Source organism: Clinocottus analis, unplaced genomic scaffold (assembly GCF_023055335.1).
Source record: "Clinocottus analis isolate CAN_PGR_092001 unplaced genomic scaffold, fCliAna1.0.p SCAF_4, whole genome shotgun sequence".
Taxonomy (NCBI): Eukaryota; Metazoa; Chordata; class Actinopteri; order Perciformes; family Cottidae; genus Clinocottus; species Clinocottus analis.
The window spans coordinates 16,867,797-16,891,032 of NW_027176153.1; the positions used below are offsets into that span (position 1 = coordinate 16,867,797).

Sequence of the window (23,236 nt, forward strand, 5' to 3'; positions counted from 1 at the left end):
AAAGCACTTCAAAAGCTTCTGTCTTTGTGGTTGGAGCTCTTCAGGAAGGACAAGGCCATGGATCTGTTGTCCGTCAGTAGCTGTAAAGTATCATGTACTCCAAAAATAGTCTGAGGGACTTATTCTGCTTTTCTCGACATAACTGGCTTTGTCACTGCCTCAGAAATAACACACGTTGCATAAATGGATACTTTGAAATGGGTAAATTCCCCATCTCTGGATCACTGTATTTCCTGCTGCATAATGGCATGGTGGTGTGAATGGATGTGTCTGCATCTGCGTGGTGGGACTGCCCTCTCCTCTCAGACACAGCTCCCAGACGTCCCATTGGACTGACAGCAGTCCACAATGATGTCATGTGTGCGGCAGCCTTCGCCAGTGTAGTAATATCCCAGGGCTAATGACTTTAACAGGTCTGCTCGACTGTAGACGGAGGAGGGGCGAGACCCCTGGGTTAGCTTCAACTTCTTCATGCGGTCTGCTATTAAAATGCCTGGGTCCATTCTAACCGGCAGCATGTGCTAAAGGCATCTGTCCTTCTCGTCTCTTTTGTCCAGCATCCTCACAAACCGCCCGAGTTCTGTCTTTTGTGGCTGGAAACAGCTGCCTGGCATTTTCCTTTCTTCGTTTTAAAGGGGAAATTGCATTGCTTCCAATGGTCGCTGTGGTTGGTTCACTTTACAATAAGAACTGTGTTCCTTCAGGCTTCTACTAACTAACATGCCATTAGTTCAGCTAGTGATACAGATCTACCTAGACCTCACAGTTGCACAGCATAGACGTTATATATTTAAAATCATACCGTAGTCATTGGTGGCCTCCACTTGATGGTTTTGGCTCTTTTTCCCCTCTCTTTTGTCCTTGCTAACTCTTACTTATCCTTGTTGTTCCAAATGAAAGTGGAACCTCTCATTCACTCACCCACTCAGTGTTTCCTATCCTCCCATACCCTGAATTCACTCTCATTGTCGGTCTGTCCCAAGAAATAACCTTCTCCATATGACTCTGTCTTTATGAAAATGATGTGAGATCAGTGAGTGGATTTTCAAAGGTGCATGCCTGGCCTTGGATCCTCTTTCAAAGTGCCCGAGCACCAATTCACCGCTGGATTCCTGCGGTCTGGTCTCAGCTGAGGCCACAGGAGAACTCAGAAAGGGAAAATTCTCTTTGAACTGGCGGCCTGCCACTGTTCTAGGTTGTAATGACTTAACCAACGTTATTAAACAGCGCACACATATTTAAAAGCTGTTATGGGCGCAGCTTTTGATAATTTACCTCGCTTAATTGCGTTGGAAACCATTTTAACCGATTTCTCTGACTCACATCTTTTAGACTATTACGTCAAGTTGCGTCACACGTAAATGTGTTGTTTCAGCTTTTCTTTTGAGAGTTAACATTCTCACCATTAAGCAGCAGCAGCAAATGTTGGGAAAACTACAAATGGAAAAGTGGTAGAGAAGTCCGACATGCTGACAATGTGACTCCAGCGGCCTGTCTGACATCACTGTGTCGTGATGGCTGAAGTCTAAAGAAAGCTGGAGCGTCTTATAGATGCCACTAAAGTGGAACTAATGGAGTCAAGCTGTGCGATGTGTTTATTGGACATACAATCTAAATCATTTTCATTTGTTCATTCATTTGAATGGCAGCCGCAGATTATTTATGTGCTTAGTATGTCTGCCACTCCCTTTCTCACACGCATCATTTCTAAAATAAGAAAATGTGTTATTCCGTCACTTAAGTTGGAAGAGTGTGTACATCTGGTTCAGCCACCCGCAACTACATCATAGGAAGAGGGGGATCATGGGAGTTGAGAGCACATAGTTAAATTGGTTTTAGATCAGCGGAGCAGGCAGGGGGGATGGAGGGTTAGCACAAGGCTGTCCACCTGGCTCCCTCCACCCTCGGGCCACAATTACCCAATTCGGACCAGGCTTTATGGGGAGTTTTAGTGCTTCTCGACCCTTTCTGTGTCGTAATTTTGGAAAGCAAAGGTCAAGTAAAAGCCCATGACAGAGCAGATATAACAGATCCCCATTTAGCGACATTTTGTAAAATATATTTGCTTAGGCTCCTCAGACAAGTAGCTTAGCATAAATACTGAAATACTTACTAATACGACTAGAACACAATGAACAAAGTGTAAAAACACAAAGTTTTGGTTAGACATAGCTAGGCTAACTAGTTCCCCCTGTTTCCAGTATTGCTAAGCTAACCTACAGCTGGCTGTGTGATTGCTGAGTGGTATTGATTTACATTACGAGTATTACCAAAAAAGGCTATCTATTACATATAAAGACAGACAGACCTGCAGAGATATCGCACAAGAAGTATTTGTTGTCTACTTTTGCAGATCTTTTTTGGTGACAGATTGTTCTTTTTCGACTTTCAAGCGTATAAGAAACATCAACTCAGCACTTGGCACAAGTTGTTTGTGCACATAATTGAAATAGATTAATTGTATAGAGGGTATAGATCTGGACGCATTTATCTGTGCAAAGACGCTGCATGTGTTTTCCATTTCTGTGCATATGTAAGGTTTTTTTTGGGTGCGTGCATATGTGCGTGTCAGTGGGGGTTTGCATGCTTCTCTAATGCAGCTGCAACACGGCTGTAGGTTGGAGAAGTGGTTTCCTCCTCAATACAATGGGGACTCTGTCAGTCAGTGTTGTTTTAGAAAGGGGGCCTCATCCCCTGGTGCCCTTTGTGCCGCTGCACTCTTTTTACAGGGACACTCAGAAGAACTGCTGTAAACCCATTTAAAGAGCCAGTGGATTAAAGCTACCTCTCTTACACACTAGTGACATGATGTAATTATTTCCCAGGCCTTCCTTCAATGACATCCAGTAGCTTTTCTCTATCTTCTCCTTTTTCAAGACTTCTGTTTTTACAGTAACACTTGAGGTAAATGAAGTCGTATTGAGAAACAGAGGGGAACTTTTTCAGACGTCAGGGGTAACGTGATTCAGTCGTTCTCATGTGAGCGCTATGTATCTCGACTGCGCTTTGGTTTCTCTTTATTTCATTATCACCGTTTCCTGCAATACAAAACCTCAACCATTAAGATAAACCCAATTTGATTCAAAACTTGTATTTGCAGCCCCATGGGCAGATTGGTCACCCCTTTTCTTTGGCCGACCTTCACCTTCTTAACTTGGGAGTGTGCCAAGAGGCATTTACCAGCATGAGTTATTGAGGCATTCATGTACCTGCATTCTTGACATTCCCTGTGTATATCATCTGTTGGCCGGGGCTTCCCTGGCCCCCGCTCGGACGCACACAGGAGAACAAACAGGATGTTGGCCTCGCAGGCATGAACGAGTACCTCCAAGTCATCACCGATTGTTGTATTTATTTATAACTCAGTCATAACCTAGCTTACATCCTTGTTTGTCTTCACATTTCCTAGTTACAATGTTTAAAAAAAAACAAATAAATGTGGTGGGATTGCTGGGATAGTTGTATCTCTGTTGTTTTGGAACACAAAAACGTATAAGCTCATTACGTTTGAAGCTTGAGGAACATTTGGCTTCAGAAGGACATTTTTGTCTTTATCTCAAGCTGCGGCCATTTGTTTGACTCAAAGAATCTTGTGATGATAACGGTCTCTTGCTATCACCGCTGTCGATCATCACTACAATGTCACTGGGTAAATAAATGGAGGAGTAAATGGGTTTTGGGAGGTAGTTCTTGATTTATTAACCGAAAACCAACTTCCTGTTGCTTTGGCTGGCTGTGAAATGACCATTTGGTCTTAAATTGTAAAGAAGGGACTGCAGGGAAAGTTATTTCTCTCAACAGGGTTTACCAGAGGGGAGGTCACATCGTAGAAGACGTGAGTTCATGAGGGAATAAGGGACATTCAGGCAGAAGAAGGGAAGATAAACACCCTCCAAAATTCACTAGTTTCAGTCTCAAATGTGAGGATTAGCGTTTTCATTTTATTTTTAATGTATGTCTTTGAATTTGTGACTGTTGGATGAACAAAACTTCGAAGACATCACACTAAACTTTGGGAATAGTGGGTTTTCTGAGATGTTGTTAAATTAACAGTTCACAGGTTAGTGGGGAACAATTATTGATAAATCAGTCCTAATGTATAGCTTACTATTATCTACTTGAAGAGTTTAAGCTGCGTATTGGGTGAGAAATGGAAAGCAAATGATGTAATTTATGTTTATCGATTGTGTTCCACTGTTTTCCTTTTTACATGCCCTAAGTTTCGCATGTCAAGAAAGAGGTTTGGTCACTGTCTCACTTGTTGCATGTAAATAAGGTCTGGCCTTACCTGTTAAACTAATATCCTAATAAGCACACTCTTAGCTGAGTCTGTTTGCTTTGTAAACAAGGGTAAACATTAGGGGGAGTGGACAGGTAAGAGTACGGAGCTACATGAAAACTTCTCCACCTGTTAGAGAAAAACCTCTTGTCCTCTCTGATTTCTGCCCCTCCCACCTTCAGGCTCTGCTTTTGGAAACCTGGTAGCATCTGCATTGTTGGCCTCCCAGTCCTCCAGTATCTTTGTCCAGGACTCATGCTTTGTTGTGATTGCCTGGTTCGGGTTACCTCGCCAAAGAGTGATAGAGTGATCGGATGTCTGCTCGGAGAAAGAGTGGCCAGTGTTTTCACACACTCCGCTCTGTCGCTTTCAATTCCACGAGGCTTACCTGGGAACTGGAAAAACATCTACAATTCATTCGTCCAAACATAAACACATTGGATGTGCAAAGAACACTCACACATGCTCGTATTACACGTAACAGAAGGCACAAACCTGACATTACTCAGGGCACTCTGTGATTTCCTGAAGAGTTAAGGAAGTCCCTGCAGCCCAGTGACGACAACGTCTCATCCTGTCTCCTCTCATTGTGTTTCAATAGCAAGAAAAAGGAGGAATTCAAACAATAGCGTTCATTAATGGAAAGCCGGTGTGATTCACACTTACGTTTACCATGAATGATGTCATTAAATAGGGTCATTGTGCCTCGTTAAGCCCCGCCTGACGTCGTCATCAGGGCGTGTGGGTACAGTGTGACAGACAGGCGCCCAGATGTTGGTTTTGTATTTACCCGTCCTGTTCCTCCTCGCGTCCGGTTAGTGTGCAGACGCATTTATCTTGAACTATGTCCATCCAGCGCTGGCAAAATCACTGGATCATCACTTTCTTTTCTCCTTGTGAGGGCCTGAAATACTGTAGGCTTGAAAAAAACACAATCATGCCAAGTCCCACATTCCTTCTGTTTTCTTTGCCTCCTTGTTGGTTCTGCCTCCTGACAGGGATCAGTGGCCTGCATTTTTGAAACCTCTTCAGACCATTACTCTCCTTTCAGCTACTGGTCTTATCTCTCCCCTCATTGCCTGGTCCAGTATTAACCTCTATTACCGGATTATTGATATATGTTCATATGTCCTTTCTTTGAATGTTTGAGTTCAGCTCTGTGCATTGTGGTGCGCAGCTGTGACTCTTTCATTATGTCGGCTCACAGTAGTTCTTCTTCCTGGACCCCGCCCTGATGAGCACACATTCAGACGTGTTGGGGGGTAACGGGGGCAGTCTGGGCCTCGATGTCTGATCTGCCACAGGCTCTGTCCAGCAAAGTGAACTCTCTAGCCACCCACGTCTTTCCCTCTGAGCTGATGACAACTCAGCCTGGCCTGTGTCAACCTATCAAAGTAGATAAAAACACAGGCAGCTCAAATCCGATTGAATGCACCTGCTTTGTTGGCCACTTGTAGGGTCAGGTTATCAATCTGAAAATTGGATTTACGTGGAATAAAGCACAGCACAACACCTTTATTATTGTGTCTTGTGTATTGTTATTATTCTTAAGGTTATTGGATACAGATTTGTCCACTTTACATAAGCTTACATATCTCTCCCGGGCGTTTGTGACAAAGTAAATACATGTGTGTGTTCTCTACAATAACAAACTCTGAAGCTCAGAGCCAGTTTGGTTTGCTGTATAACAGTGTTATATCTTATCCTGACTGAAAGTGTGAAGCTGTAAAAAAGATCAGTGGGGAACCATCTTGTCACTCTTTTCCATTTGTCTATCCGGCTGGAGTTTGTAGTCATAAACTCAACTCAAGGCTGATTGTAAATCAGCTCGGATTAGGAAGCTGTCCAGTTTGGAGCAGACAGCGTTGCCCTGTTGACTCTCCGCAGCATCCCCCCTCGGTTGTGGGGGTTATGCGTGACTTGACTGCTCCGCCGAGTCCCTGATGGCTCTCCTGGACTCTCCATGCCTCCTTAACCCGAAACCTGACCCCCTCAACTACTTTAACTGTCGAGTCTTGAAAACCTCCATCTTCCTTTGTCGACGGCTCAAATGTCTCTCTGTTTTAGAGTTTATGCCCTCTCCGTGCTTAATTCTCCTCCACAACAGCCTTTAAAAAAAAGTTTTACCTCTAAACGTGTGTCTCGCTGGGTTTGTGCATAATATTAGGGGCATTTTCCTTTTGAATATGCAACAATTTTCAACACTATTTTCAATTAAACAGTAAACCATTTCTTTCCCAGAGAAAAGCAACACATTCTCACATTTAATAGAAACCAACAAATGTTTGTTTTTTTTTAAATTTTAAGATTAATCACTGAATCCAAATTTATGTTGATCGTTTTTCTGTTATTTTCATTAGATTTCCTCCATTATATTGTTTCTCACCACATTTATTCACTCTTTTTCTGAACTGATTTGTGTGAGGAGATCACTACATTGAAAAGCAAAGATTGATAGTGTAAATTTAACAAGTTAAACTACATTACAGTGTTATACAGACAGTTTTCTTTCTCATCCTTGGAAACTCTGCCTCCTGTGCTCAACATGGGGCGTAATGATTACAGAGATAGTGGTGATAATAGAACCAGTCCATCTGGTTGCACAGTGTACACTGGTGTTGTGTTTTAACCGGATTTTGCTCTGCACAGTACCAGGGGGCAGACACTGACCCTGCCCACCAGCCATTGTTGTCAATTTTCTATGAGGAAAAAAATAGCTCAAATGTCAAAGTATGGGAATGGCACAGCACCAGATCAAAACAAAGCGCCACATTGAATCCTTCGGAAAGCCAGTCTCAGGTCACGCAAGAAAGGCCTTGCTGGAGGAGAGGGTATGTGGGCAACATGGCAACATAACAAGCACCAAACATTTTTGACATTTCTGTAGTATTTTACTCCTAAAATGGGCCGATGAATCCCAAACTGGGCCACTGCCATAAAACAACTTCTTTCTAGCTTCTTATAAACACAGGAAGGGCAAGATTGTATCACTGTGGGAGAAAGTGAAATGAAATTAGCTAAATTGGGTTACGTGGCTCAAATTACCCAAATAGTCAGAAAGGAAACGTCCTCTCTGCCTTTTTCCTTTTCGCAAGAGAAACCGCTTCTTTACCTTCTCTGTCATTGGAGAAACACTTTTTGACACCAGTAACATTTGTAGCTTCACACATCTGTTCACGGTCCCACCTTTGTTTACATTGACTGAGGCTCTAACTGACAAAGCGCAGAATAGTATTGAACATCAACGTCTTCATGTCCTCATGACTCGTAATGGCAGGGACGAATATTGCATTTACTGATCGTTTATTTTCGTCTTTTAATTCATGTATTCATGACTGAAATCTTAATCAGTGGGTAGGTTTTTACTTAAATTTGCTCCTTTTGTCTAAATGGATGAGTGTGTGTGTGTGTGTGTGTGTGTGTGTGTGTGTGTGTGTGTGTGTGTGTGTGTGTGTGTGTGTGTGTGTGTGTGTGTGAGAGTGTGTGTGTGTGTGTCTTTTTGCTGTTCAGTTCTGCTTCAGTGCTTCAGCTTTAATTTACTGTTTGCATCACAACTCACGCCTATGAAACATTATTATATGTATTAAAGAGATCCACTTGGGACAGTGTAGTTGGTACTTCTTCGTCATTACTTATGAAAAACGGTCAATCCACGGAAACGTAGGTGGACTGTGACAGAAGATTATTGTCATTATCAATTAACTTGCCCATTTATTTTCTCAATTACCAATAAAATGTCCCACATCTTCGAAAAATGTTTGTCGTGGTTCCCCAGAGCCAAAGGAGACATCTCCAATTGTCCACATTGATTTAATTAATAATAATTCAATGAGCCCGATGAGTTTTCTTTTGATAATCACCAGCTGGAGGTTTATTATTTACAGGACTAGTAGACGTTATCAGGAACCAATTCTCATTAAAGCAGTGTCCATTCCATGTAACAAATGCTCAGAGAGAGATGATTTATCAAAGACAGATAGAGATGTGTTTTATTACTCTTCACTTCTGAGTGCAATTGTTCTAAAAACTGTATCTGAGGTGAGATTTCTCCCAGGAGAAACAGAGAAGAGAGCAACTCGGGGGTCAGACAAGAGAGGAAATTTACTATTATAAACTACTACTATAAACACATTCCTCCTTTAATTCTGGACATCTGGTATGCATGTTGCTTCTTTCCTCTGTCCTGCCATGGATTCTCAGAGCAGGTTATGTCAAAGGCCCCATAAGCAACATCCCTGCACTGTTTCGCTCTACAATTATAACTGTCAGCCATTGCTATTTTAAATTTTCTCAGCGTTCCTCTTTGGCTTCGTATTTAAGGTTGCTTCATGTGCTTTTGAGTTGGCTTTAGAATTTGTGATTCCATAAATATGCTGCATTATTGGGAAATTATAAGTCAGCTGTCAAGAATAGCAGAACCACTGTTTCTTTACGTCAGTCCTTTTTTCGACGGCATGATTCATGATGTGCTGACAGAGTGAACAATCCCTGGAAAAACCTATTTTAAAGATACTCACATGTGATGTTCCACCCTTGAGGGATTGTTATGGGAAGTAGTATATCAAATTATTATTTCACATCTCAAACACTCCACCCAGTGGAGCAATGTTAGTGTGAACATCACGTCTGGCCTTGGATGGGTTAACAGGGTGCTGCATTTTAGAGGGAAGGCTGAGTTATAGCTGGAGGTTAAAGGTCAAGCTGACAGGCCGTTTGTGGCCGGGCTGCCGGGGTTCTGTTGGTACGGGTGTAAATGAGGGTTCCCAGTGCAAACAATCCCTCATGTCTCTTCAAAGAGAAATGCTGAGGTGATTAGTTTCAGGGGCTGGCAAGCTCCCTCATATTGTTTTGCTTCCTCATTTTTAAGATTTCCGTGCCAACCCTGTTGACAAGCTCTTGGCTCGGTCAGCAAAGTTATTTCGTCAAAAGCTTGTGTCGTTTAGTTATTTTTTTAAATGTTGTCAAGAGGTCATAAAAAGCTTAAGTGTGTGTGTGTTGGTCTCCAAACACAAATTAGAGCATTTAGGGTTTAATTTGAGCCACAGTAAACTGGCTGCATTAGGGCCTCACGTGTGGCGTTCAAGTGTTTTTTTTATGGTGGGATTAGATGACAGGTTTGGTAATAGGCCCGCACTTTGGTACTAGCTTGTTGTGGTTAAAAATGAAGGTGTCGCCTGAACAATACTGAGACTCCAAAGCTCAAGTCTATGACACACACTCAGTCAGAGCTGCTTTAAAGAGTCAAACAAACAGAAAAAAAGGGGTCATACATGAAACTAATGCTCACATCTTCTATTTTCAGAGTTCTATGAATCTGCCTCCAGACAAAGCGCGGCTCCTCAGGCAGTATGACAATGAGAAGAAGTGGGACCTGATCTGCGACCAGGTGCATTCAAAAGCTCTTTTTCATAAACGACAAAACCAGCACTCACAATGTACACTAAGCTGTCGTCATTACTGTACTAATTCTGTACCAGCACAGTAACTTGAGCAAACTGCACATTACCGTGCTTACTCTGTTGTGTATTTTCAGGAGAGGTTTCAGGTGAAGAATCCTCCTCACACCTACATCCAGAAGCTACGAGGATACTTAGACCCCGGAGTCACTCGGAAGGTGGGAGACTACTAATGTCCTTTCAAATATAGCGTCCACCTAAAGGGGAACTCCACCGATCAGTCTGTTTACACTTGTTGGGGAGTACTTCCGCATGTGGAAAAAAGTTTCATAAAGCCCTTTGTGGCTGATGATAAAGGGGATTTTATACTGCTTTCAAAATCTCTAGGTCTGTAGAAAGAAGTGAGGTTACAGCCCGATCGTCTCCTCATCTCCGCTTGTGGTTTTACGTTGCCCAGTGCTAGCACTGCACACATGAATTTCGAACTGAACTATCGGTGGTTGAGTTGCATTCTGGGTATTGTAGACACCAACAAAGTATAAACAAGAAAGACGAATGCCTTTGATACGTTTTCATTAAAGTGTAGTTTGTGAATCCACCAGGTAACAAAAGTGTAATGCTAAATCAGCACTGTTTCAAAAGAAGCTTGTAAACTCTTACTGCTTATTAAAAACCTGCACTATGATATCTCTACAACAATCTCTGTGCTTTGCGTTACAGAAGTTTCGCAGACGGGTGCAGGAATCTACCAAAGTCTTGAGGGAGCTGGAGATCTCACTGAGGACAAACCACATTGGGTAATCGATACTTAGTCTCTGAAATATTTGACACAGATCTATTTAATGGTGCACAAACCTGAAGGAACCCACATGATTGTTTTTCCTGGTTATGAACAGTCATTTCTGGGCTTCTGCAGGGACTTAGAGCTCTTTCTGGTGCCCAGATATCCTCCATTGTTCTAACTTGCCAGGCTCTGCAGCTCCACTTCATAGACCTGGTCCTCATAATGCCCAGATGGTAGCTATTGTGCTGCCCCGTCCACTCCCCCATAGTGTTGAGCAGGAAGCTTTGTTGTGTGTGCCAGAGGGACAGGAAGCCTGATGACCAATGCTGAGCCCAGGGGGAAAGCACAAAAACAACACACAAGCAGACTTTTCTGTTTACACATTTTTAAGCACACAATTCTTTCATATTGTTTTGTCGTAGTTTGTCACAGACATTTAATACTGTACGCTCCACGACACAGCCAGTGTGTATGCAGATGTTATGTGAAGCCCTTCCAGCCTTTATCTTCACTGTTGCAGACATGATCCTTGACTTTATAATCTGATGTCACACACATACTTTCACATAATAAATGTGCTGCAGTGACCGCTGTGTGCCGCTGAATTCCCAAACCAAAAAGAAGCCTGTAAAAATACTTTAACTTTCCATAGCATTCGTTGAGCGCCAAGAATAACTCATATTGTATTAGGCCTCATCAATAAAGTTCTGTTTCAATGCATTTCCCAGAAAGACTCGCAGGCAGAGAAAAAAAGAAAGCTATTTTCAGGAGATTTTTCTGGATGGGATTAAGTGTAATAGATGCCGGTTTTGTGCATGTCTGCGTCCTGAGCCCGTCCTGATGTGTTATTCAAGAATTTGCCAAGAAAATCTGAAATAGCAACTGGTTGGCGATGAGTAGAGAGAGGAAGAGAGGAAGGAGTGAGGGGTCAGTGGCAGGGAAGGAGAAACAGGAGGGAGGGTGATGGTAGACAGGAAACTGATGATCAAGCCCGCCTCCGTGTCCAACCCTCCTCTTCTTTCCTCCTGCACCCAATCTTCTTACTGCTTTGTTTGCTTTCCTCAGTTCTTCTCCTCACCTCGCTCCCTCCCTCCCTCCCTGCGCTACTTTGAGGCTCTGATTGCTTTCCTGCCTGGCTCGCCATTGGCTGACTGTCATCCTAACCAGCACCCCAAGACTATTTTAAGAACCTTTTACCCCAATCCTTTTTCCCCCCCTGGAGTTCTCTGAAGACGTGGGGAGGAGGTGAAGGGGGCCTGTGGGGGAGGCAGACTAAATACTGTTGACTGTCAGAGATTTGACCTGAGCTCAGCTCCTTCAGCCATATGTCCTCCACATTCTTTCACTCATCGCAATGGGAATTCCTTTGTTTGGAGTTTCTCTCTCCAAAAAACTGGAGTTAAATGTGGAGTCTGAAGACTCGCTCTGGTTTACTTTCCATGACATTCCTGCCAAGTTCCTTCATTCAGGGGTGGTGGGGGTGGACCCCCCGCAGAGCTGCCTTACAGGATCCTTCTGCTTTCATTTTTTGTAATCATCTTGATCAGTTATGATAACATCTTGGCTGCAATACATAAGGTGAAGTTAGGCGGGAGAAATGCATGCTGTTGTATAATCAGAAGTTTACTCCAATTACAGAAACTATATTATTCCATGGAATCGCGTGAGCACGCACAACTATGGCGAGTTTGGGCAACAATCTGGTTCACCTGGGGTTTTGTTCGTTTGGTGCTCTGTCTAAACAATTAGCTTGGTCAGAAGGTAAAAAATGCCTGAATCACAGACTTCAGTCTTTAATCCTTTTTTTTTTTGTCCAACCAACCGTCCAAAATCACAATTAATTCAATTGTTTTACTATAATACCAAGTGCAGCAAATCCCGACATCTGAGAACCTGACCAGATACTATTAATGCTCATCACTCATCTATATATACATCTGCCTCTACTTACTATAACATGCATTATAATATGTTAGGTAGGTGAATGTTTAAATCTGTTATAAAGTCATTACACCGAATAAGATAAATTGATTTTTTTGTTATTATTGCTGCCAGGGAGGATGGCCAAAACAAGATTGTTTTATTGATACAACCAGATACAGATCAACTACATTTTTTCTCTGTTTCACTTTATTTTTCTGCATAAATGGGTAAAATGCAGTTATAAAGGATAAAAGGACAAGAGTGTGCTCCTGATTCGGTACCTTGCTAACCTCTCTGTGTTCCCATGCGTCACCAGGTGGGTCAGGGAGTTCCTCAATGATGAGAACAGAGGTCTTGACGTCCTGGTGGAGTACCTCTCCTTTGCACAGTGTGCTTTTATGTAAGTACTTTTATACAAGTACGCTTTACACACACACACACACACACACACACACACACACACACACACACACACACACACACACACACACACACACACACATCCTGAGGAACTAGGTTGGGCAGTGGATTCAGCTGCTGGGTTAACGCATAATGTCCTGTAGGACCTGTAATAAACTGCTTGTGCATCTAAAAATGCGCTCTTTGCATTTGCAATCTTTAAACTATTTATTTGCCTTGTTGCATACTTGGCAAACTAAATGTGTGTTATGTGTATGCCATGTGGTGTAGTGCTGATCTCTACCTTGCCTGAGTGGGACAGAATCTCTGTGCTGAGCTTCATCATGCAGCTCGATGACAGGTCTTGTGATAACCCCCGGCTCTCTACCAAGCTGCCTCGCTGACCTAACCTCCCCCGGTCCTCTCCTCTACATCCCCTGTGCCTCTGTGTTGGCTTGTGTGTCTGTCTGTATGTGGCCCAGGTTGGATTTTGAGGGGCTGGAAAATGGGGAGGATGGCTTCTTGGATAAGGCTAAATCTTGGAGCAGGTCCATAGAGGATCTGCACCATTCCAGCACCCAACCCTTCTGCAACACACTGGTGCGCTCTGCCCGCCAGTCTGTCCTCCGGTATGTATTGCTGAGCTAGCTTCTCTGCTACCTGTCCCCGTTATTGCTTCGCTGTGCTACCTTGAATGCTTCAATCATGTATTAGCATGTAAAACCTGCTGTTTTGTTTCAGGGCGATGCCTGAATGGTTGATCAGTTACGTTTTGTCTGACCTCTCTCTTGACCTCCAGGCGCTGCACAAACTCAATCAGATATAGTATCAGAGATAGATACTAAAATCTTTGACCTTTTGCGTTATGAGTCTCTCTCGGTAATAGGCCTTCCTCATCTGTCCAGATGTGCGTCTGTACTGTCCTCAGATGAAAGCCAGCTGTGAGCTGCAGCATATGTTGGACAGTTGTCTTCTTCCTCATTGAACCACACGCAGACAAGAGATGAAGAGACACAATGCGTAAAGTCTGGTGGAAGAAATTTAAAAGATAAATAGTCCACATGAAGATTTGGAAAACTGTTCAATATGTATTAGTATAACTTTATGTATAATTTATTGTTACCGTAGTATGTATATAATTCAGAAATGCTGGATCACAAGAGACTGTAAAAGCCATGTATGAACTGCACAAGGAAAGTAATACTATGTGCACATGATGACTTGGCAATACAGTTATATAATAGCAGTCTGTGTGCATGGAACTCACTCTGTTGACAGCAGCAAGAAACCAGTCATCTCCCATGATGCATCTGTAACCTCAAAAGCCATCTAAGTTTTTTCTGTCAGACCTCCTTCTCTGTAATTTTCTCTCTCTGCCTCTTTCTATGTGACACACTTGAAAGAAGAGTCATATGACTACCAGTAAAGCTCCAGAAATAAATAAAACAAGCTTGGATTGAACATAAAAATTGAAGTAAAACACTGACTTTAATTTGTAAATCTCTTTCATACATTAACTTCTGCCATCCGTTGCAGCTATGGCACAGTTTCCAGTACTAAAACCATCAAGAACTCTCGCCTTGTGAGCCAAAAAGATGATGTGCATGTGTGCATCATGTGCTTGAGAGCAATCATGAATTATCAGGTAAAACCATCACTCCAACACACACAATCCGACACAGATATCTGCTGTAAACGTGAGGATTATATGCTTCCTGTGCAGTGTGCTCTATATATGCTCAGGTTTGTCTCACCACATCCTGTTCTCTCTCTCTCTCTCTCTGTGTCTTCTTCATGCAGTATGGCTTCAATATGGTCATGTCTCACGCACACGCAGTCAATGAAATTGCTCTCAGCTTGAACAATAAGAACTCACGGTAAGAACTGACAGCCCCGTCTCCATTGCCGGGTCAAACAATTGGGGAAACCCTGCAGCCAGTTCATATGATATGCCTCTCATTCTCCATGGGGCTCAGCTTTTCTCTGTAGTCGGGGATCAGAGCCGTCTATACAGGCTGTTAAGGAATGTTTACTCAAGGAACATTAGTGGTAAACCGCCAGCGCTGATCACTTCATAAAGAAGGCTGCCCTGCTTCACACTTCAGTATGGATTGAAGATTTCAACTCCAGGATGTTGATGAGTTTGCCTTAATTTTAAGGACATACATTCTTGTAGTGTAGATAGTATAAATACTGTGCATTCCCACCTAATTTAAGCGTGTTTGCAGTTGAACTTCATCCAGTATTTTGTGTTTCCTGTACTTCCAGGACGAAAGCCTTGGTCCTCGAGCTGCTGGCTGCCGTCTGTCTAGTCCGAGGAGGTCACGAGATCATCCTTTCAGCATTTGACAACTTCAAAGAGGTGCCCAAAGCAATGTTTTAATGAAACTTGAACTGTTATCATCTAAAGCTGTGCTGTAAATATGTGTTGGTAATACATGGCTAACCCTGTGAGAATTGAATGTGCTAACAATAATTTATGATATATGAATATTAACAATTTGCCGTCCCAAATATCTGTTATGCATGAGGGAATAAAGAGCCAGTGTAGATGATTGAACGTGGAGGAGCTCTGGGAGATTTTGTGTCGACTTAGGGTGTAAGCACAGCTCTACTGTGGCCTGTCTGAGGTCATTAGTCTCATTAGGACACCAGATGTGAGCCAACCTTGAACAATGATAAGAATCAACTCCCCGATGGGAGCAAGTAGACCACAACGTTTGGTTTAGCCTCTTGGTTTCTGCCTACTCAGTCATCTAAACACCGGAACAATCGGAAAGCCCCAGAGAGACGCAAGAGCAAATCCACCCACCAGTCAAAACAAGATGGCATTCCTGTAGTGTCATTTTATTTAATGATACATTAATACAAGGTGGCAGGTCTTTGAAATTTCTCAAGAAGGCCACCTATGGTATTTAACCACAGCTGTGCAGTAATCAAATATTAGGTCTACAACTACTGTTTCTAATTAGGACTGTCAGAAATGGGCATGGCTTTTTTGAAATGGTTACAGTGCTGGATAAAGCACATTTTAGAAACATTTTTCCCCTTTCATTGTATTTTTGTGCAGGAATTTGGCTCAAGAAGTCAGTCCCATGTCTTTATCTTCTGCTGGCTTCCCTTCCCATGAATTATGATAATAAGAAGAGGTTGTTGTTGCAAATGGAGGAAGCTGTTCTCTGTTTACATGCAGCTACGCTCTGGTTTATTCCTGAAATGCAATCTCAAAATACTTTGTTGTTTGTTACAATAATTAATTTAATGTAGATTTATAGAGGACTTCAGAGGACCTCTAATGTTTTTTATGTATATATTTCTTTACTTTATTTTATTCTTATTGCATCTACTCAAGATATAACAGAGCAACCTGCAAACATATAGGGAATATGATCTTGTTGACAAAGTACATCGATAATTGAAGGAAAAAAGACAATGGTGCCTTTACAACTTGTATAAATGGTGTCCATTTCTTTATAAAACCTCTGTTTTAATTGGAGCTCTGGAGCTTTGATCTTGTCAGAAACAAACTTAATGTCCTCTCTCCACTGTACAACATGTTGAGGCTGACACTTCTCTTTGGCTACAACCCCTCCAACATAAATCTAGTTGATCTTTATATTTTATCATTAGAAAAGGAGTTTTAAACACATTTTTACCTTCCATTCAGATTCTCTTCATGTTGGGCTTTTTGTTGTTCAGTGTTTAGTTTTGAACGTTTTCTCCATTTCAACTCAAACTAAAATATCATAAATTATTAAACTCCTTTGTATTGCTGCATCTTTTGCATTTTAGGTGTGTAAGGAGAAGCATCGCTTTGAGAAACTGATGGATTACTTCCGCATTGAGGAGGGAAACATCGACTACATGGTAAGATAAGCTTTGCATCATTGATGCATGTTTTTATTTGGGTGTGAATGTATGTCCATCTAAGTATCCATCCAATTGAATATATGTAAAACTAAATCTGTCTGTGGTCCAGGTTGCTTGCATGCAGTTCATCAACATTGTGGTGCACTCGGTGGAGGACATGAACTTCAGAGTCCATCTGCAGTATGAATTCACCAAGCTTGGACTGGATGATTACCTGGAGGTAAGATGACAATGCTGTTGTTAAAACGGGCTGTCCAAATAAATATTCTCAGACCGAGACTATTTATGCAGTGGGCGTGGCGTATCTCTAATGCTGATTCATTCTCCCTCGTGTCAGAAATGTAAACATACAGAGAGTGACAAGCTGTCGGTGCAGATCCAGGCCTACCTGGATAACGTGTTTGACGTGGGAGGTCTGCTGGAAGATGCGGAGACGAAGAATGCTGCTCTGGAGAAGGTGGATGAACTGGAGGAGCACCTGTCCCATGTAAGCGCACCTCCCAGTCTGGGCCACCAACAGAGCTCTCTGGGCCCGTTCGTGAGATTGTTGTGTGTTCACCAGCCATGTACTTAACTTGGATGTTTCCACATGGTGATTAAAAAAAAATCTACTCTGTGTTTGCATTTCACAAGTGCTTCAGAATAATGACGGGTTGGAAAACACTGGGAAATGCTGTCTGTGAAACAACCTTAATATTGTTCTTGTTTTGGCTCAAACTGTTGGGGCAGTTGCCTTTGTATCCCACACTGCTTTGCAAAGACCTTCTCATTGAAAGGTCGTGGGCAGTCCTGACATCACTTTAGGAATTTCATAACAAACTCTGCTCTCAGTATTCAGGAATGATGGGGGAGGATGAGGGTGAAGAATCTCTTTTGAATTCCTATTCAACATGTGCAATCTGTTCAAAATCAAAACTAAACGCTGTGTCATGCTGTTGCTGCATCATGCTGCTGGGTGTATCTTATTTCTTATTGATGATACACAGTGTATAGGGAGCAAGTAGGAGGGAGGAAGACTGGGAAAGATGCCCATGCTGTGGATCAATTCTTGAATACACCTCCTCTCATCTCTCTGTTGTTTTATCTCTCTGTCTTCTTTCCCAGGTGACGGAGAAGCTGCTGGAGGTTGAGAATGACACAATGATGAAAGTAGCTGATCTTGAGAAGGTGCTTCTTCAGAAAGACAAGGACCTGCATGTAATAAGGGTAAGCTGTGAGTCGCAATGATGTAATATCGCTCTCCCCGCCTCGCATACGAAAAGCTTCACATCACTGCGTGTTAGCAAAGCTCAGTTTCACATGCATGGAGCTAAACTGCTGTGATAGCAAATTAGGTCAGCAGGAAACAGGATGTTTCTTATGCGTATAGTCATTGTCTTGTGCTCTTTATCGCCCCCTGGTGACTCTCCAGGAGACGTACGAGTCGACCAACACCCAGGTCACCACACTGAGGAGGGTGATCAAGGAGAAGGACGCTGCCTTCCAGAGGCACTTCAACCTCGAGAGGAGGCTGCTGGAGCTCGAACAGCAAGGCACCATCCGTTTACACAAGAAGGCTGATGGAGACATTGCCATTGAGCCTCTGGTTGTCGGGGGTGGTGTAGGGAGTAGTGGCCTTGGGATCCCGCTGGGGGACATTGGGCAGCTCTCTTTGGGTTCGACAGCTGGATTTACCGAACCAGGAGGACCAGACACTAGTTTACCACCAGCCAGTGAAGCCCCTCCACCTCCTCCCCCACCCCCACCGCCTCCTCCTCCTCTTCCCTCCGCCTTAGGTGAGAGACCATGACTCACAGGGATTTTTTGTCTGGTGACACATGTATGTATGGCTGGTGATACATACATGTATTCCTGGTGACACATTCAGGTAAAAGTTGACCTTTTTTTTTTTTTTTACCATAGACCCTCTGAGTAAGTCTATTTTTGTTTTCCCTTCTGTGTTCATCCGTGCCAAGCCGGGTGATGAGTCGCAGCAGTGGGTTTCTACCTCAGACAGGAAAGGGAAATACAAGTTGTTTCCTTTGTGTGTGAGTGCGCAGATCGACTGTAGCACAGGACCAACTGTTAGAGCATTGTTCAGCTTTTTTGGCAACTTTTTTTTAAAGGAGCAGACATATGTTTTCAGCAGTGTATGATCCCCTGAAACTATGAGTCTTTGTGTCTTCATTGAGCCGTTTATGTCCGGGAACTTCACGAAGTTTGAAAATCACATTTGCAGGAGTTTAAATAACAGCACAGAGGTTACAAGACATATAATACAGGTTCATAATGAATTAGATTGAATACATAGGGAATAATACAGGATTATCAAGCCTATATCATCATTTTGAATCAAACATCAAACATGACTTTTTGGTGTGGTCAGTGTTCCAGTAAAAAGCCTTTAACATTGTCTTGTTGATTGATTGAAGGCCACAATGCACCAGCCCCACCACCGCCACCTCCTCTTGCTCCACCTCTGCCGGATGCTTGTCCATCAGTTATCCTGAGTCTGGGTCTGTCAGGTAAGAGCTGAAATAACATGACGTTGTTGCTAACAGACTTTTTATATGTATATATGTCTACAATGCATCACACGCACAAGACATATTGCATTAATAAGGCTTGCAAAACTAATACACTTGTATTTGTTGTTGTTGTTTTATTCTCGAATACAGCAATCAGAATCAAGAAGCCCATCAAGACCAAGTTCCGCCTGCCCGTGTTTAATTGGACGGCTTTGAAGCCCAATCAGATCAACGGCACAGTCTTTAATGAGATTGATGATGAACGTGTGCTTGAGGTATACAAGCAGATAAAACTGCTAAAATGTCCCTGAAAACATAATTATCATTAAATACCCATAACTAAAGAGCACGACAATGTTAAACATGTTTTGGGGGGAAAAAAACACCCTATTCTGTACTAATTATTTACACCCAAAAGCTCAAGTAAATTGCTAAATCCTGATTGGTCCTTTTTCCAACTGAGCCCTCCCCTCACATCAGAATCAGAAAAGCACAGATAAAAATAACATCATGTGAAATGACCAAAACTGTTCTAACTTGGTCCCAAAAAATAGCAGAAGACCATCCCTCATAATGGATTGAGATAATGTGTTTCCAGGACTTTTAATATTAGTTCACAACAAGTAAACTATCACTCATGTGCAGGAGCTGGATCTGGAACGGTTTGAGGAGCTGTTTAAGACCAGAGCCCAGGGTCCCATTGTGGATATTTGCTGCACAAAAAGCAAAGTGGCCCAGAAGACGGTAAACAAAGTCAACCTTCTGGACGCCAATCGCTCCAAGAACTTAGCCATCACACTGCGAAAGGCTAACAAGACCACAGAGGAGATCTGCAAAGCAATAGAGAAGTAGGCACTTTTTCCTGAACACTGAATACTCAATACAGACAAGACGGTAACTACTATGCGTTATGTTTACTCAGGTTTGACCTTAAGGCCTTACCCGTCGACTTTGTGGAGTGTCTGATGCGATTCCTGCCCACGGAGAATGAGGTGAAGGTGTTCCGTCAGTACGAGCGTGAGCGGCGTCCACTGGACCAGCTGGCGGAGGAAGATCGGTTCATGTTTTTCTTCAGCAAGATTGAGAGACTCACGCAGAGAATGAACATCATCACCTTTGTTGGGAACTTTTCTGACAACATCAACATGCTCACGCCGCAGCTCAATGCAGTCATTGCTGCTTCCGCCTCCGTGAAATCGGCGCCAAAGTTGAAAAGAGTGCTTGAGGTAAGAAGTGTTTATTTGACTGGTGTTTTTATTCCAGCAGTGTTCGTATTGGTTATGCATATTCATGTATTTTTATTTGGTTTTCTTCTAGATCATCCTAGCCTTGGGGAACTACATGAACAGCAGCAAGCGAGGCTGCGTGTATGGCTTCAAATTACAAAGTCTTGATCTGGTGAGTATTACGTAGTCACATTTTGGGACATTTTTCAACTGCTCAGATAACCAATCAGCAAAAAATATGCTCCATAGTTCCTTTTGTGCAGTGCTTTTGCTAATATTTCCATTCATTCCTATTGCTACACAGCTGCTGGACACTAAGTCTACAGACAGAAAGATGACATTACTCCATTACATAGCTCTCATTTTGAAAGAGAAGTACCCTGAACTGGCCAACTTCTACAACGAACTGCACTTTGTGGATAAAGCTGCGGCAGGTGAGTTCGGCATGATGAGTATATGCTAATATAAATCTTAGATCTGTTCAGTGAAATAATAAAGTTGTTATAACACTATGCTCACATACTGCTGTATTGCTGTCAATAAAACATATTCCCTGTTGTCTGTACAAAAGTATCTCTGGAAAATGTGCTTCTGGACGTTCGAGAGCTGGGGAAAGGCATGGACCTGATCAGAAGAGAGTGTACTCTCCACGACCATTCAGTCCTGAAAGGCTTCGTCCAGGCCTCCGACACACAGCTTGACAAACTCCAGAAGGATGCCAAGACAGCAGAGGTATCAAACCCTGTCCTCACCTCTCAACCTCAAAGGGGGAACAAATTAAAATAGACATGAGACATAGTGCCTCTTTTCCAGATACAGGTCACTGACCTCTTACACACTACCAATCACGACTGAACAGTGTTTGCGTACTGTCCTTCCCGTTTCTAGGAAGCCTTCAACAATGTGGTGAACTACTTTGGAGAGAGTGCCAAGACAACGCCGCCCTCGGTGTTCTTCCCTGTGTTTGTGCGCTTTATCAGGGCCTACAAGGTGAGGACACGACTGACCATCTTTCCTCGCTTCTGGACTGACAGGGTGCAGCTCTCTCTCCTGGTCAGATGGGAAGTTCCCTGGTTTCAGACTTGGATGTTGTCTGTCTCAGTGAGAGCAGAACAGGGCAGAGCTTTGGCTGCTTCGGTGCCACAGGACGTGGCGTATAGTCCGAGGCCAAATAACAGGAAAAGCCAGCTGGGTCTGAGTCCAAAGATGCAGCTGTGGTGTTTAGACTGCTTCTCCCCCCTCCCTCTCACCCTGTCCCTCATCTCCTTTACCCCCGGACAGCCCCGCCCTGCCACACCACGCAGCACATTTCCTGAGATTGTTCTCAGTCTGGATTTATGGGATCTGCTTAAGGAAATGTGCAACACAAGGATTTCTGTGTATGTATGTGTGTCTGTATGAGTGACTTCAAGATAGAGTTTGACATTCAGGAAATACGCTTGATACGACTCCCAAGATGGTTCAGGGGAGGGAGGAGTAGTCCTGGTGAAGAATATGAGGAGCTGGATTGAAACGGAAACATGAAATAATTAAATGAAATTAAAGGTGTTTAAATATAAGAGTGCTATCAATGCCATGTTGAACTATTGCTTTAAAACACAGGTATTGTATCTATAATAAGTTGTGTTGTGTGTTTTTTTTATGCATAAGAAGTTGCGTGTGTCCTGTTTGTATTCCACTTTTGACCCGTCTTCTTTATCTGTGAAAGGCCACACAAGCGTATTGACTTGGATTTATTTAAGCTCCTGTCTCTTGTTGCAGACTGGTCACGTGTTTTCTCTTCTCAACAGGATGCAGTGGAACAAAACGAGCAGAGGAAAAAGCAGGAGGAAGCAATGCGAGAAAAGTTACTGGCTCAGGAGGCTAAACAGCATGACCCCAAGGTACGGTCAAAGTGCACGCAACTGAGCTGAATGAAAGCTATCATATGTTTACTCAGTGCTAAATAAAGCCCTGTGGCGTGCCAAAAAGCACAGTGCACAACACAAATATCCTCTCCACTGGTTTCCAGGTCCAGGCTCAAAAGAAGAAACAGCAGCAACACGAGCTCATCACGGAGCTGCGCAAGCGGCAAGCCAAAGACCACCGGCCCGTGTACGAGGGCAAAGATGGCACTATTGAGGACATCATCACAGGTGGGCCAGACAACACCCTAAAAAGACCCAGTGTGGGTGCCTGTAGCCCTGGACCTCCCAGATCAAGGATGACTGTGGTCATTCACTGCTCAGATCCTTTGAAGTGCACCTTGTGCTACGTAGTCCAGACACCGCCACATCTGGAGCACAGCACATAGCAGCACAGCAGCCTCCAGTTATTCCGTGGAGGGATGTTTCGTTAGAAATGTACTGCAGCTGTTGAGCTTTAATGTAAAGACTCAGCCAGGCAGTTCGACTTTAAATGTACATACAATTTAGTACATTATTTATTGACAGGGTCCTTCTTCAAAGCCACTCTGTGTAGATTATTTTATGAGATTATAGTATTTTTCAGTATTCTTATGTTTTTGTTTGTAGAAAAAATTGGGGATTATGCAATTGTCTTTCTTGAATATTTACCACAATGTGTCGCCAAAGTCAGACATTTAAAGTTCCACATGTAAGAGCTTTAATGGATGAAAAACAAAATCAGTATCTACAGTCTCAGGAAAGCAAATAAGCTAACAGATGTTTCTGTGACAGTTATTAATCAATGCTTAACATGTAAATACTATAAATGCATTAATGTCATTGTTTTTGTAATTAATGATGCTCTATGCGACTACTATCAGAGCTGGTAAGAGCTTATTATAACTGATGCTTTTCTAAAATATAATCAGTGTATTGTAATCCAATAAAGCTTTACTTTAAGCCCCC

General features: G+C 42.8%; 1 protein-coding gene across 4 annotated transcripts in view; it reads left to right on the forward strand.

Annotated features, from left to right (window-relative positions):
- Nucleotides 1-23,236, forward strand: part of fmnl3 (formin-like 3) — a 30,490-nt gene that overhangs the window by 2,758 nt on the left and 4,496 nt on the right. For all 4 annotated transcript variants that reach the window (XM_068596907.1, XM_068596909.1, XM_068596908.1 and 1 more), the window contains exons 2-24: nt 9,582-9,665; nt 9,813-9,893; nt 10,396-10,472; nt 12,699-12,782; nt 13,264-13,410; nt 14,318-14,426; nt 14,582-14,658; nt 15,050-15,143; nt 16,574-16,648; nt 16,761-16,871; nt 16,989-17,138; nt 17,756-17,857; nt 18,063-18,426; nt 19,063-19,155; nt 19,309-19,433; nt 19,804-20,006; nt 20,081-20,384; nt 20,476-20,556; nt 20,689-20,818; nt 20,956-21,116; nt 21,273-21,374; nt 22,175-22,267; nt 22,396-22,519. In XM_068596907.1, the coding sequence (XP_068453008.1) occupies nt 9,582-9,665; nt 9,813-9,893; nt 10,396-10,472; nt 12,699-12,782; nt 13,264-13,410; nt 14,318-14,426; nt 14,582-14,658; nt 15,050-15,143; nt 16,574-16,648; nt 16,761-16,871; nt 16,989-17,138; nt 17,756-17,857; nt 18,063-18,426; nt 19,063-19,155; nt 19,309-19,433; nt 19,804-20,006; nt 20,081-20,384; nt 20,476-20,556; nt 20,689-20,818; nt 20,956-21,116; nt 21,273-21,374; nt 22,175-22,267; nt 22,396-22,519 (2,971 nt within the window). The remainder of the gene's footprint in view (nt 1-9,581; nt 9,666-9,812; nt 9,894-10,395; nt 10,473-12,698; nt 12,783-13,263; nt 13,411-14,317; nt 14,427-14,581; nt 14,659-15,049; nt 15,144-16,573; nt 16,649-16,760; nt 16,872-16,988; nt 17,139-17,755; nt 17,858-18,062; nt 18,427-19,062; nt 19,156-19,308; nt 19,434-19,803; nt 20,007-20,080; nt 20,385-20,475; nt 20,557-20,688; nt 20,819-20,955; nt 21,117-21,272; nt 21,375-22,174; nt 22,268-22,395; nt 22,520-23,236) is intronic.